This window comes from Gastrolobium bilobum, unplaced genomic scaffold, assembly GCF_033153095.1.
Source record: "Gastrolobium bilobum isolate Gb01-03AN ecotype WA unplaced genomic scaffold, APGP_CSIRO_Gbil_v1 utg8260, whole genome shotgun sequence".
Lineage (NCBI taxonomy): Eukaryota > Viridiplantae > Streptophyta > Magnoliopsida > Fabales > Fabaceae > Gastrolobium > Gastrolobium bilobum.
The window spans coordinates 471,412-484,982 of NW_026899532.1; the positions used below are offsets into that span (position 1 = coordinate 471,412).

General features: G+C 35.7%; 1 protein-coding gene across 3 annotated transcripts; it reads right to left on the reverse strand.

Annotated features, from left to right (window-relative positions):
• Positions 1-3,193: 3,193 nt before the first annotated feature.
• On the reverse strand, positions 3,194-11,382 carry LOC133291018 (S-adenosylmethionine carrier 1, chloroplastic/mitochondrial-like). 3 transcript variants are annotated; one of them, XR_009748760.1, is made up of 13 exons: positions 11,260-11,382; positions 10,781-10,885; positions 10,193-10,275; positions 9,539-9,615; positions 8,649-8,739; positions 7,651-7,686; positions 7,469-7,564; positions 7,071-7,160; positions 5,124-5,175; positions 4,486-4,547; positions 4,120-4,200; positions 3,567-4,040; positions 3,194-3,477 (listed from the first exon to the last, which is right to left on the reverse strand). XR_009748760.1 is itself a non-coding variant. In XM_061489190.1 (12 exons), exons 1-12 carry the CDS (start codon positions 11,291-11,293, stop codon positions 3,936-3,938), a joined length of 930 nt encoding a protein of 309 aa, XP_061345174.1. In that variant the 5' UTR covers positions 11,294-11,382; the 3' UTR covers positions 3,520-3,935. The 3 variants fall into 3 exon arrangements, 1 of the variants encoding a protein (XP_061345174.1); XR_009748759.1 differs by having other exon boundaries at positions 7,633-7,686; XM_061489190.1 differs by lacking the exon at positions 3,194-3,477 and having other exon boundaries at positions 3,520-4,040; positions 7,633-7,686.
• Between the last annotated feature and the right edge of the window lie 2,189 nt (positions 11,383-13,571).

Sequence of the window (13,571 nt, forward strand, 5' to 3'; positions counted from 1 at the left end):
AGGTGTATCACTTGGAGAGGGTGCTTCATGTTCGGCTTGGACAGCTGTATTTTCAGATTCAAGGACTGCATTTTGTTGCTCAGATTCAGAGGCAGCACCTGTGTTTGAGTTGGTTGGAACCGAAGGTGCAACTTGTGTGGATAGCCATATGTCTTCTTCTCCGAGTGAAGGTGTAGATGTCTCCCCCTGAGAAGAAGAAATAGGTACTCCCCCTGAATAAAAAGGTTCTGACTCGTGGAAGGAGGCCTCCATTGTGACAAACATTTTGTGAGCAATTGGGTCAAAGCACCTATATCCTTTCTGAGTGGTGGAATAGCCAACAAAGATACATTTACGGGCACAAGGATCTAGCTTGGTTCGTAAGGGTTTTGGAACATGAACATAAGTGACACAACCAAAAATACGAGGTTCCATTTTAGACAAATGAGGAATAGGGAAAAAAGATGCAAGAGTTTGGAGAGGTGTTTTAAAGTGGAGGACACTAGATGGTGTTCTGTTTATTAAGTATGCAGCGGAAGTGATGGCTTTGCCCCAATAACAGGTAGGGACGTTCATTTGAAATAGAGAGGCACGAACTACTTCTAACAAGTGGCGATTTTTCCGTTCGGCCAAACCATTTTGCTGGGGTGTGTAGGGACAAGAGGTCTGGTGTTTTATACCTTTTGATAATAAGAAACTAGTGAAAGCACCATTAACATATTCAGTTCCATTGTCAGATTGAAGAGTAAGAATAGAGGATGAAAATTGGTTTTGGACCATAGCATGAAAGTGTTGGAAAGCAGAAAAAACTTCATTTTTTTGTTTTAACAACGTGATCCAAACCATACGTGTACATTCGTCAATAAAGGAGACATAGTAATAGGATTTAGAAAATGAGGGGATTCTTGCAGGACCCCAAACATTAGAGTGCACAACTTGAAAGGGAATAGAACTTTTATTCATGCTTGGGGAAAAAGGAATTCTATGGCTCTTGGCCAATTCACAAACAGAGCACTTAAACTCAGAAATTGAAAGACTGGAAAATAAACTAGGAAACAAATGCTTAAGATAACCAAATGAAGGATGTCCAAGGCGCCGGTGCCACAACCAAATTGCCTGCCTTTCCCTGTCCAGTGTAGAAGTGTGAGCAGCAACCACAGCCGAAGCACCATTATTGTGTGATACATCCAAAAAATAAAGCTTCCCTTGCCTAACACCATAACCAAGAATCTCCTTGGAGTGGTTTCCCTGAAAGAGACAGTAATCAGGCCAAAAAATTACACGACAATTCAAGGCAGTGGTTATTTTACTAACCGAAAGCAAGTTGCATTCAAGATTAGGTACAATAAGAACATGATCAAGAGTTAACAGAGGGGATAATTGGATAGAGCCTTGACCAGTAATAACGGAGGTGCCACCGTTTGCAGTGGAAACATGTGATTTGTCACAGGGAAAAACAGAGGTAAGGGAAGAGGGATCACGAACCATGTGATCCGATGCACCAGTATCAATTATCCAAGTTGAATTCTGAGAAAGTGTAGAGGAAGCGAAGGACTTACCTAGAATCCCTTCATAAACGGTATTAGCAATAGGGAGGGAAGAAGAGTCACCGTCTGCAGTGGTGGTCAAGGTGCGGTTGAGAACCTTCCGACGGGGACGCTTGGTGAAGTCCCACCAATCCGGGTAACCGATGATCTCATAGCACTTGATTTTGGTGTGACCCACATCACCACAATGAGAGCACTGAAGGGAGCTGGACCTGGACAAGTCGCGTCGTGGTCTGGAGGATTGAGACCCAGAGGGCGGACGCGGCGAGTGGGTAACCAACGCTGCTGGATCCAAGGACGCAGAGGGGCGACCCATGGTGATACGTTGCTGAGCTTCACGCCTCACATAGGCGTAAGTTCGTTCAAGATCCAATTTGGGGTCCTTGCGAAGAATTTCTCCACGGACAGATTTGAACTCGGCATCCAACCCACTTAGAAATATATGGACGCGAAGCCTGGCCATAGAAGAGTGCAGGTGAAGAACATCAGCCACAGAGCCCTCCTGAGCAGTCATACGGTGGTCGATTTCCTGAAAAATTGACAGCAAGTCATTGTAGTAGATGGACAAGGACCTCCCATTTTGTTTAGTGTTGAACGACCTCTGGTTAAGATCAAACAAACACGTTTCATCCGAACCATCATAGAAGGTCCGAAGGGCAGCGTCCCAGATTTCGTGAGCAGTCTCCAAGCGAAGAAACCGTTTCATCAACGAAGGAGACATGGATTCAATAAGCCAACTCTTCACCCTTTTGTTTTCAGTGACCCAGGCACCATGGGTGGGATCTGCGACGGGTGGTTTGGGTGTGTCACCGGTCAAAAAACCGGACTTGTTGCGAGCGCCTATGCGCATCTCCATCAATTGTGACCATAGCGGGTAGTTGGTGTCATCCAGGACCACCGTGATGGGGAAGGACGCATTGTCTTGATGGATTACAATATTGGAGGGGGGCAACTGATTTGGGTTTGGTTGGGGTTCGACTTCGTGGTCGGCGTTATGGTCAGAACTAGGGTTCTCCATTTGGGGAAAAAAGAAGAAGAAAGGAAAGTAGGAATTGCTGAGGCGGGTCGGGTCGAATTAAAAGAAAGGAAAAAAAAACAGATGCGGGCAAGACTAATACGGGTGGGACAAAGACGTGAAAGAAAGGAAATGGGTTCGGGTGGGGTGAAAAAATTGGGAAAGGTACGGATGGAGTAAAAGAAAATGAGAGTTTAAAGAACACTTCCCAGGATCAGAACGAACCTGATACCATGTCAAGACTCCAACACTAACATACACAAAGGATCACAGAGAGAGTTACTGAAATATTTTGTATTCTCATTCATAATTCTTCTCCAATTTGGAGGTACATTTATACAGCTATGACATCCTAAAAAAATGGAGCTACTAACAATATCTTCAACAACTTTCTACTGAATCAAATCAAATCAAATCAGAGGATTCTATCTAAACATATACAAACAGTAATTCAAATATTTATAACAAACTCTATATTTAACACTTACATTAACTAATTCTAAAATTATAGTTTTAACTTTTATTAAGCAGATCATATAATCCTAGTCGTAGTATAATTCATAATTGTATAATTCAATGCTATTTGAAGGTTACACTAGAATGCCTCTTGAAGCTCATCCTCTTCATCATAAATAATCTGCTTGCCCCCGAAATGAACCAACAATTGGCACATACAATACGGCCAGTTGCTTCTCGCGGATTTTCATAACCCTGAATGATAGTGGCACGCCAGCTGCTGCTGAATCTTTCCATGTTAACCCTTCTATGCTCCCTGTCTACATCTCCCATATTGTAAATATGTTTTGGATATACATCCTCAATGCAAAGGTTCTCCATCCGGGTGCAAGCAAGGTGTACATATATCCCAAATGTGTCCTGAACTTCAATTTTCTTCCTTCCTTCTAGAATCCCTTTTCTCTTGCCCTATTCTTTGGACTTTGAATAAAATAAATCATTTTCAGCAGAAAAGAAAAGAAAAGAAAAATTTAAAATAATATAAATTTTCATTTGTTACAACTTACAACCTGTATTTTGTGATCGAAAAGTCACCGGTTCAAGTTTTAAGAACAGTCTCTTTGCATAATGTAACAATAAGACCACTTTGCATAAAATTGAGAAGCCTTTGGGAATTGTGATTTGCCGTTTTACAGCCTGTGCTTTGTCAGTCTTTAGATAATGCTCCAGGGTGGCCCTGATTTTCTTCAGGCTTTACAATAGCAGCCCAAATTCCAATTGGGGCCTAAATTTTGAGTTCCAAATGGACTTATTTTGGCCTGGACCCTTTCAGGCCAGGCACCAATTTAGGAATGAGCTGAGCAAAACATGGAATTAAATTAAATGTGCATTGAAACATATCAGCTTAATCCTGCCTTGAAGAAATTTTATTCCGAGCCTCATCTTGGGGGGTGCCTCTTAGCAAGAATTTGCTTTGTCTTCTCAAGAACACCAAAAAATATTGAACCTCCAAGTCCTATCCACAAAACTCTTGGACCAATACCCTGCAGAACAGTAAAAAATGTAACAAAAGAAAACTAAGAAAGCAAATAAATGATTGCGAATTTCAAGAAATGGTCATACCTTAAAAAGAGCATGAGCTCCTTCTTCTTTAACTATTGTCCTCACACAATCATAAATGCCATGGTAATGGTTTTGTGATCCCTGAAGTTGTGAGAGAGAGAGAGAGAGAAAGAAAGTGTTAGATTTCAAAATCAAACCCATATCTCAAAAGAAAAATAGAAATAAAACAAAAGAAAGATGTCTAAGAAAAGGAAGAACTTCAAACGATCAACTCCCATTAAGAATATTTGCCATGAAGGAAAAAGAACCACCTAAAGTGGTCATTTCATAGCAAACTTTTTTTTTTTTTTTTTTAAATCGAGTTTCGCTCTGGACTCTCCCTCCATTTTTCTCTAAATAAGAACAGAAGAAAAAAATTCTCCGTACCTGAACCATCAATCTGGTTTTTACTACATCAAGAGGAGTTGTAACCGCTCCAGTTATGGCACCTATAAGGCATCCAATTTACCATTTGAGTTCAACCAAATTAAGCTGGACACGTCGGTCTAAGTACTATTTCAGCATGAGTAAATAGAATTATCAAAAAAAAGAAGAAAAAGAAAAAGAAGACTGATTTGAAGCTAAATTTGGCAGTAATAATGCTTCCTTATGGCCCAGTTACAGGTTTGAATTAAACTTTCTTTGGGGGAGGGGTAGTTATTAGTTCGGCATGTTGCAAATTGTCATACTATCTTCCATTTAATGGGATTATTTACTAACTTGCAGGCCCAGCCAATTATGAAATAGTTTAGCTTTCACAGCAAAAATTATGGCAAAGATTAGGAAAGTACTTAGAAAAAAACCAATACATACCACAAAATTAAAGGCAACATTATTGATTGTGAAATCCTTTTACCAGAGACCATAGTAAAAAGAATAGAAAATCCACAAAAATTCAGCACTTCAAGTTTCAAGTTTGCCATGAATTTCAGAAAGTAAACAGTAAGATGTACAGACAGTTGAAGCACAAATATCAAAGAATCCTTTAATGCTTCAACAGAAAACTTCTAATAGATATGAAGTACCAGCAAATGCCCCAAGCATAGCATTCTCTGGATCATTTAGATCCCTTTTTGCCTGGAAAGAAACAAAAATACAAAAACTATCAAGCACTCCTACATTGCCTTTTTTGTGGATAGACCGATAGATAATAGTAAATTTTATTAGACAGAAAATATGGCAAAATAAACTATGGAGAGGACAATATATCATTCAAAATAGAGGGAAAAAAAAAAGATATAACAAGGAACACTTAATGTAGCGAAGCTGTCCAATCTCTCTGTATACCAAAAAGAACAACTCTCTTGAAACAGCCACAATCTAAGCAGCAAAGAGAAGCCACAAAATAATCATCAACATCAACATCAACATCAACAACACCTTTATCCCAAATTAATTGGGGTCGGTGGTAGATGAACCAAATAATCATATCCCTTAAAAAATTTGGGGATACAGAGACATCCTTAAGTTTGCGAGAATTTTGCTCCAACTAAGCCAGAAACAACCTCAAACAACCATAAATATATCCTTAAAGGGCACGAAAGTGTAAGTTTATATCGGCCAAACCACTCTTTCAAATTAACTTTCAAGCCAGAAACAATCTCAAAGAACTGGAGAATGTAGAGAGAACATTCACAAAACTATCTCTATCATCCTCCAAAATGAAAAAGTCACTTCAAACAGAAGATAGAGAAACCATAAATCCTTGTGCACAGAAAACAGGCAGATCAATTATGGTGATCACAAAGCTACCTCTTCCACGAAGCCAGTACTTTGTGTTACAGATCAGGGTTCAATTGGGCCAAAAGGCTTGAGAGTTTACTCAGGGAGGCCCAAACTGGTCAGCTAGACAGAGTTTCAGCTGTAGATTAGGAATATTCTGAATTGTATGTTAGTAGGGGCAGGGATGTATAAAAAGGGGGTTAGTGTGTAATTGGGAGCATTGTGAATCTTTTTGCAGAAGTCTGTAACTGAAACGTTTCCATACGGAAGGGCATCAGACCCTCGAGTAGAGGAATTCCTCTTGTACATCAGATTACCATCAATAAAACTCCGTATTTGATTATCTGATTCACATATCTTTGTCTATCCCCCATTTCCCCCAATTGATCTTTGTGAGCAATTTAGTCAAGACTTCGTAACAACTTTGGATGCCAACTCAACAACTTTGGTTGCCAACTCACAACTACAGAAAAAAGTAGCTATAGAGGAAACCTGAAATCTAAGAGGACCTCAGCCTTGCAACAATGATAAGGTTGTTTCTTTATGGCTGGAAGGTCATGGGTTCAAGTCTAGCAAACAATCTCTCTGCAAAAAATGCAAGGATAAGGTTGCATAAAATCGACCCTCACCCCTGCCCTCGCGAAGTCGGAAAGCCTTGTGCTCTAGGTTTATCCTTTTTTAATAGAGGCAACTTGAAAGCTACCTCTTCCATCTAGAACCAAAACCGTTCTCTCAAGGACTTATACTCAACTCACTTGATCACAAGCTCTCTTAAAATCCAGTTTAAAGACTAAGTCCTGTTTACCGGACCTCGTCACATCATTGACCATCTCATTCGCAACTAGAGTAGCACCCAAAATTTGTTTACTTGGAATGAAATCCCTTTGATTTTCTGAAATGGTATCTTATAGTTATAGCACCTCATTCAAGAAAAGAGAGAGAGAGAACTTTCATAATAATCTTATACTTTATATGCTAGAAACCAAGCTAATGGACCAATAGTTCATAATCCTGAGCTAATTACAATACTATCTAACAAATTGACATAAGAAATTCAATGTTAAAAGGAAAAATTCCAAAGAGCATAATATTATTAGTTTTATGCAATACTTTTCTTCTACTCATACACAAATGAGAGAGATAATTTTACAAGAACTCAAATGCTTCCCCTTTTATACATGATTTAAAGCCAATGGGAACCTATGTAAAAATCCACATAAATCAATAGACAATTCAAATATTAAACTTACAGCTAGTTTATACCCAATACGGAGCTGCTCGTAGATGCATAATTCTATAGCATCAAATGGTAAATCTCTCAATAAGAAAGATCCATATCCCTACAATCTCACGAAAGACAAAAGTAGAGGTCAAGGCAGGTAAAACAAAAAACCAAAGTTAGCATATACACAATATTCAAATAGCATGTAAAATGGCAAAAAAATTAAAAATTGTAAAGGCATCATGGTTCTGATCATAATTCTGCATACAACATCTATCTCCTCTCTTGCATAAAGCGACATAAAACTTCTCTCCAGGGTGGGAAATCAAATAAAGAATACCCTACTAGAACAATAATTTAAAGCAGAAATTAATGAACAAATAAGTAAATGCTCAATCCTATAATATGAAATTAAGTAATATATACCGCATAAAGACCTTTAAAACCCTCGTTAGCAACAATAAGACGGACAGCAGCCATAGCTGATCCAAATTGCCCAGTTTGCATCCTTTGCTTGATAACCTAGAAAGACATGAATCAATTCCAAGATCAGAAAATATAAATGGCAACGCAGAAGTAAAGCTATTTACCTCAGTTGGAACACGAACAAAAGAGGAAGCAGTGCCTCCAATAACACCTGCAGCCTGTATTCAGCTTAGGAATATCAAAATAACAAAAAATAAAAAAGAAATGTCACCACCAGTTCTAAGCAGACTAAACCGCTTGTGTGCCAATCATTTAGTTGAATAGTCATTTACAAGTTTTATAACTTATTTATCTGTATCTGTTTATATGTACTGTAATATTTTTTTTTCCCATGGCACTAAAAATAATGCAATTTATGCCAAAGGTACAATAAAAATTGATACGTAATTTACACCACAAACATGTAAAGGTACACATTAAAATCTACTTTCAAGCCAAGCATAAGCATAAGCCTAGACTCAAACTCTTTCACTGTTCAAGCTGAGATTTAGCAACTAAATGATTCATTCAAGCTATGTTTGAGTGAGATTTTCATGAAGTTGTTCAACTATAAGTGTTGCAAGCCATTACAAAATATTATAAAGTAGCTATCTGTATTGGATTCATATAAATCTGGAGAATAAATAAATTACAAAATATTTCGATATCATGATAAGGCTATAAGGTGATAAGTCTGTAAGGTTTTAAATTATAAAAGGTTGACTTTTGGGCATAGGTGAATCAAATTTTAGTTTGCAATGTCTTTCCTTATTTGTTTAAAGAGGTTGAAATGCACCCACAATATGCATATATAATTAGACATATTTGGGAATATGCTTTGGTGGTAACTTTGCAATTCAATATCTTATAAAAGAACTATTATCTTGTGTTTTTGGTCATGTACTGACCTAGTTGCCACTACTGCTTTGTGTATGTTATGATTTATCTCAACTAAGTAATGCTTTGAACATCAGCATAACAGTACACAAATATTAAAAAGTAAAGTAAAAACTAAAAGAATTTTAAAAGAGGGTGAAAAGCACCATTCCATAAATATTAAGGTGAAAGTTGTGTGCCACATGCAACCACATAGATAATTTGACTAGGTAGTCTCTTTTATTAATAAAGAGAACCAACTTACAAAATGAGCCACAGAGCTGAGATGATCAGGTAAGGACTTTAGCAATTTCTGCTTTGTGGGTTCATACACGCCAATAAAAATTGCAGAAGCTCTGCCAAGAGTTGAAGAGTAATCTATCAGGCACGTACTACACAATTTAATAAATTAAGAACCATTTTTTTCCAAAAATAAAAGAATGTTATAGGGCACTGTGTCCAGAAAAACCATCTTCTCACAATAGAATGTTTGAAGGAAAAAATTCAGCACAAGAGTGTGCATTTGAAGTTAGTAAAGGTCTGATTATATTCCTCACTGGGATAGAGTGAAACCAGGAAATGCTCAGAATTGATCCTCACCAACTGTTGCCTCTGATAATAAAAAGTAATTGTACTTCTCATGCTAAATAGGTGGATTTACTGCAATTAGAAGTTAAAACAACATCAACGTTAACTTGTGGGCTAATAGTTATGAAGTTCTGGGTTCCAAAGGAGCTGGGCATATTTCTATGTTCAGAAATAACTGGGGCCAGTAGTGTATGTGCTTATACATATTTACTCAGCTCAAATACAAAATACATACCATTTTTTTTCTCCGGTGCAAATTTACAAATCACCATTCCAGAAACTAAAAAAATTATTTTATCCAGAACAAGCAATCAGAAGTTTTAATGGATGATTAAAGGGCAGAAAAAGACTCTTTCAGTCAATTCCTAATTGATAAAACTATAAACAAAATATTTCTTATCTTAAGTTCATATCACATAAGATATAATATATAATTAGTTTTGGATTCAAATAAGTTTGTCAGAGAAAAATATTAAGTGCGAAGCAGAGGAAGGGATAAGCAACACAAAAATGAATGCCAAGTGAATTGCAAAGGGCAAGATATATATGAAAACTAAGGCTACTCACGGTAAGACACCAGCAAGATTTCCAGCCAATCCAGAATACAAACCCTTCAAAATAATTTCCCCTCCACCACGAGCAACCTGATATAGGAAGGAACGAGATATAAAATCAAAACATAACGTAATCAAAAAGTAGATATTAGAGAAGCAAGCCAAAACCTAACAATAGATTCTATCCAAAGATCAACAACTAAAAGAGATAGGGAATGGGAAATGGAAAATATTAGACAACTATTATTCTTTTAGTCTTATTAGGAGGATGAAACATTACAAATTAAGGAAACTCGGTGCATTGCTCCAGTAACTAAAAAAATTCACATCAAACAGGACAGAATGAATGTTGAATGAAGTCTAATATCTCATGCATAAGCATAATGTGAATGACACATAGTAAGAAATAATTATAAAATTTACAGAAATGGAACTTTGACATGAACTAACACATGGAAGCTGCACTAAATTGGGGGAGAGAATATTATTATCTGACAACTGCATTTTCAGACCTACAACAACACCTGCTGCCTCTTGTATGACAAATCATGAATTGATTATTTCCCTCTGCCTTCCTAGGTCCTCCCTTCCCCGCAACCCCCACCAGACGGATGCAAACACAGATGAAGTAGAATTAAAAAATTTACACTCAATATACTTAACTCACCTGTAGTCGAGTTTTGATGGTATCAATGGGGTATAAAGCTGCTTCTACAATGACACCAGCAACACCTCCAGCAATACAACCATCTGCAATATTCATAAGTACGTCATACAGCACAATATTTATAGTACAATACAAAAGAGATACATTAAAAGATGCAACTTATGACTCGTTTGAGTTCTAATGCCAGCCCTTATAGCATAAAAGGTAATTATCCATAGAATTAGAAACACCATCAGTCATTTTTCTTGACAAAAATGGAACAAAACCTTAGAATATCCACACTAAGAAGACAGCATTGCTCACAGGAGTTAAATTATCAATTCAAACTGATATACACAGGAGGAAAAAAGCAAGTATTTAAAATGGAAGATTACAATTTCAAGGCTTCGAAACTTTCAACTTGCTGCTTCTAATAACATTATATGTCACTGATCTCATTGTCAGCACAGAATACAATAATGTATACATACGAGTTAAGTATAAACCCACGACAAGACAAACTAGCCCAATCAATCATTTAAATACCAAAGGTTTGCAGTTTTTTATACATGCATCTACACAATCTTCAACTGGAATGGAAATACTTACCATATAGAACGCGTAAAAAGTCAACTGGCTTTTTCTCTCCTTCACTGATGGACATGAAGAACTTATCTGGATCCCTTTCAGGAGACATTTTAAACTTCAATGTATCTGTATAAGCAAGTCATTTGTTCAATATAAGCAATGCAAAGCACAAGTAGAAACTTCTGTCCATAAATTGACACAACAATATTCAAAGGTGCTTCTTTTAAAAATAATAGGTAACTAAGTAAATAATTAAAAAGTCCTTCATGAGTCTGAGTCTGAGACTCACTGCATTAACTACCCGCTAAGGAATTCTTTGGCTAATAATGGGATCAAAATGAGAATCAAATTCACTAATACAAAAATGAATATTGAGGAAAACTCATGTCAAGCTTGATCCAGTAATAGCCAGAATGAATCATAATTATTGAAAATGTCAAATTTGAGCACAAAAAAAAAAAAATTGAAAATTTGAGCAGGGAAAAGCAAAGAGAGTATACCAATTGAATCTGTATGGGGACCTTTGGAGCTCATGGGCAATGTGCAAAGATCAAATCTTTATCTAACAAACCAACTTTCTCCAACAACGAAACTTGGAGCCCTCGCTTCTTTGCTTCCTAAAACGAAATTTTACAGCGAGGTTTTGCAAAAGGGTTTTTGCTGGGTTTTTCAGAGTTTTACATTTATTTATTATTATTTGTAAAAAAAAAAAAAAAAAAAACAACAACTTTTATTCAGATTTGTATTTGGGTTTATTGTTTATCATTTAAAAGGATGATCCTTCTTTTTTTTGCATTACAATACATGGGAATTGAACACACACCTCTACACTATATATACCTAACACACACTTCACACCACTAGGCTAATCCTAGTGGATTAAAAGATGGTCCTTTTAAATCAATGTAGTGTGTTTTTTCAAATTTCAAATTATAAATTTTTTCCTTCACTCCCTCTTCTCCAAATTTGTTTCTTTATCTCTCTTAAAAGGATATAAGTGTGTATCCTCTAGAAGGATACACACTTTTCCCGTATTTTTAAAATTCATCATGTAATTAATTTAAAAGAAATTTGACTAGATCTTAATAGATAATTCATTATGTTTTTAAAAAAAAATAAAATACAAAATGACTTTTTACTTAATTAAAATCGTGACAAAAAATGAAGAAAACATAAAGTTAAGATGCAAAACTTACGATGATATGTGAGGTAAGTGAAACGTGTATTTAATTTTTGGGTTTTATTAATCTCCTTTTACATAAGATAGGTATCTTATGTTATAGAGAGAAACTAAGTGGGTCCCACCATTACAAGAAAAAGAAAAAAAAAGTGAGGTGCGAAAATCGAAGTGAGAGAAAATGAGATAAAGTAACTCATGTAAAAAGAGGCTAATATTTTCCTTAATTTTTAGCTGAAATAAACAAGTCATCTTATCAAAAACGTGTATTTAATTCAATAATGTTTTTATAATTAAAACTCTGCATATATCAAACTCTATATCACATTCCAATTTAATTTTTTTGCATTGATTCTCAACGTTTTTGCTCGTATCTTACTATCTTCTGTCTATTTTATCTATTATTTAGGTTCTATGTAATTTGGTTAGTGTACAGGTGAAGTATGGTGTGATATGTTATCTCATTTGGCTTGCTTTTGAGCTTTGATTGTAGTACAATGATGCAATTTTATATTGTATTTTATGAAATAAAAATAAATAGGAAATTTCCCTTAAAAATAAGCAGAAATAGACCTCTTTATCTTTGTTAAAAAAAATATCTAATGAATTATTGGACATGTCAAATACATTTTCATTTGAATTGGTAATCCTGCTGACAAATACAAACTATTATTAACGTAATAGTCATTAATAGTACTGTAGTTGCTAAAGTCTCAAGCACGCAGAACACATTTTTGGGTCATTCATGACATGTCATAGCCCAACAAGCTGCAGTTTGTCGATACATTTCCCCCCAAAAATAGCATTAAATACAAGTATTCTTGGCCATATTAGTCACCAGCACAATCTTAATTAGGGGTCTGATTTTTTCAACTTGCATATGTTAATTGAATTTTCATGTTATGACTCAATTAGTGGTGGGTCTAACGTTTATTTAAAAAAAAAAAATTTGCACATAAATCAAAAGATCACAACATAAAAATTAAATTCTCATACAACATGAGAAAATAATTTTGCTCTTTATAAAAATATTATCCATATTTCATTAACATTTGTACGTGTGACACTTGACACTTCGTCTACTTCTTCGATAATAGCAAAAAAATCGCTATCATCAATTGAATAATGCACAAACTGTGCCGCAAGTAGCTGTCAGATATGGTCAGATGTTCTCACACTTTTTTTTTTTTTTTTGTAATAGATGTTCTCACACTTTCAGTACTGCTGTTGCACTAAGTACTGGATATGTTATTTATTAAATATGACAAAAAAATAATATTTTTATAATTACTTCTACTTATATTCCATATTTTTTTCATTTCAGTAAATAAGTATGTTGCACCGAAATAAGCTCCACACTGAGGTCTGTTCAAGATGCTGAGGACATGCCAAAGAAACCAACGATAACTGTGTCAACAAAAACATAGCAAAGGCTTGTTATCAAAAAAAAAAAAAACATAGCAAAGGCAAAAGGTTCAAGTTACTCAGAACAGAAGTAGCTAACTCCTCTCACAGTTGTTGCTCTACCTCATAAGATTTTGATTTGCATTATTGAATATTTTGTAAATCACCTAAGGTATGAAAAAGTGACTCGCTTAATTATATTTGTTATATCCACTCTTTTTTTATTTTTAT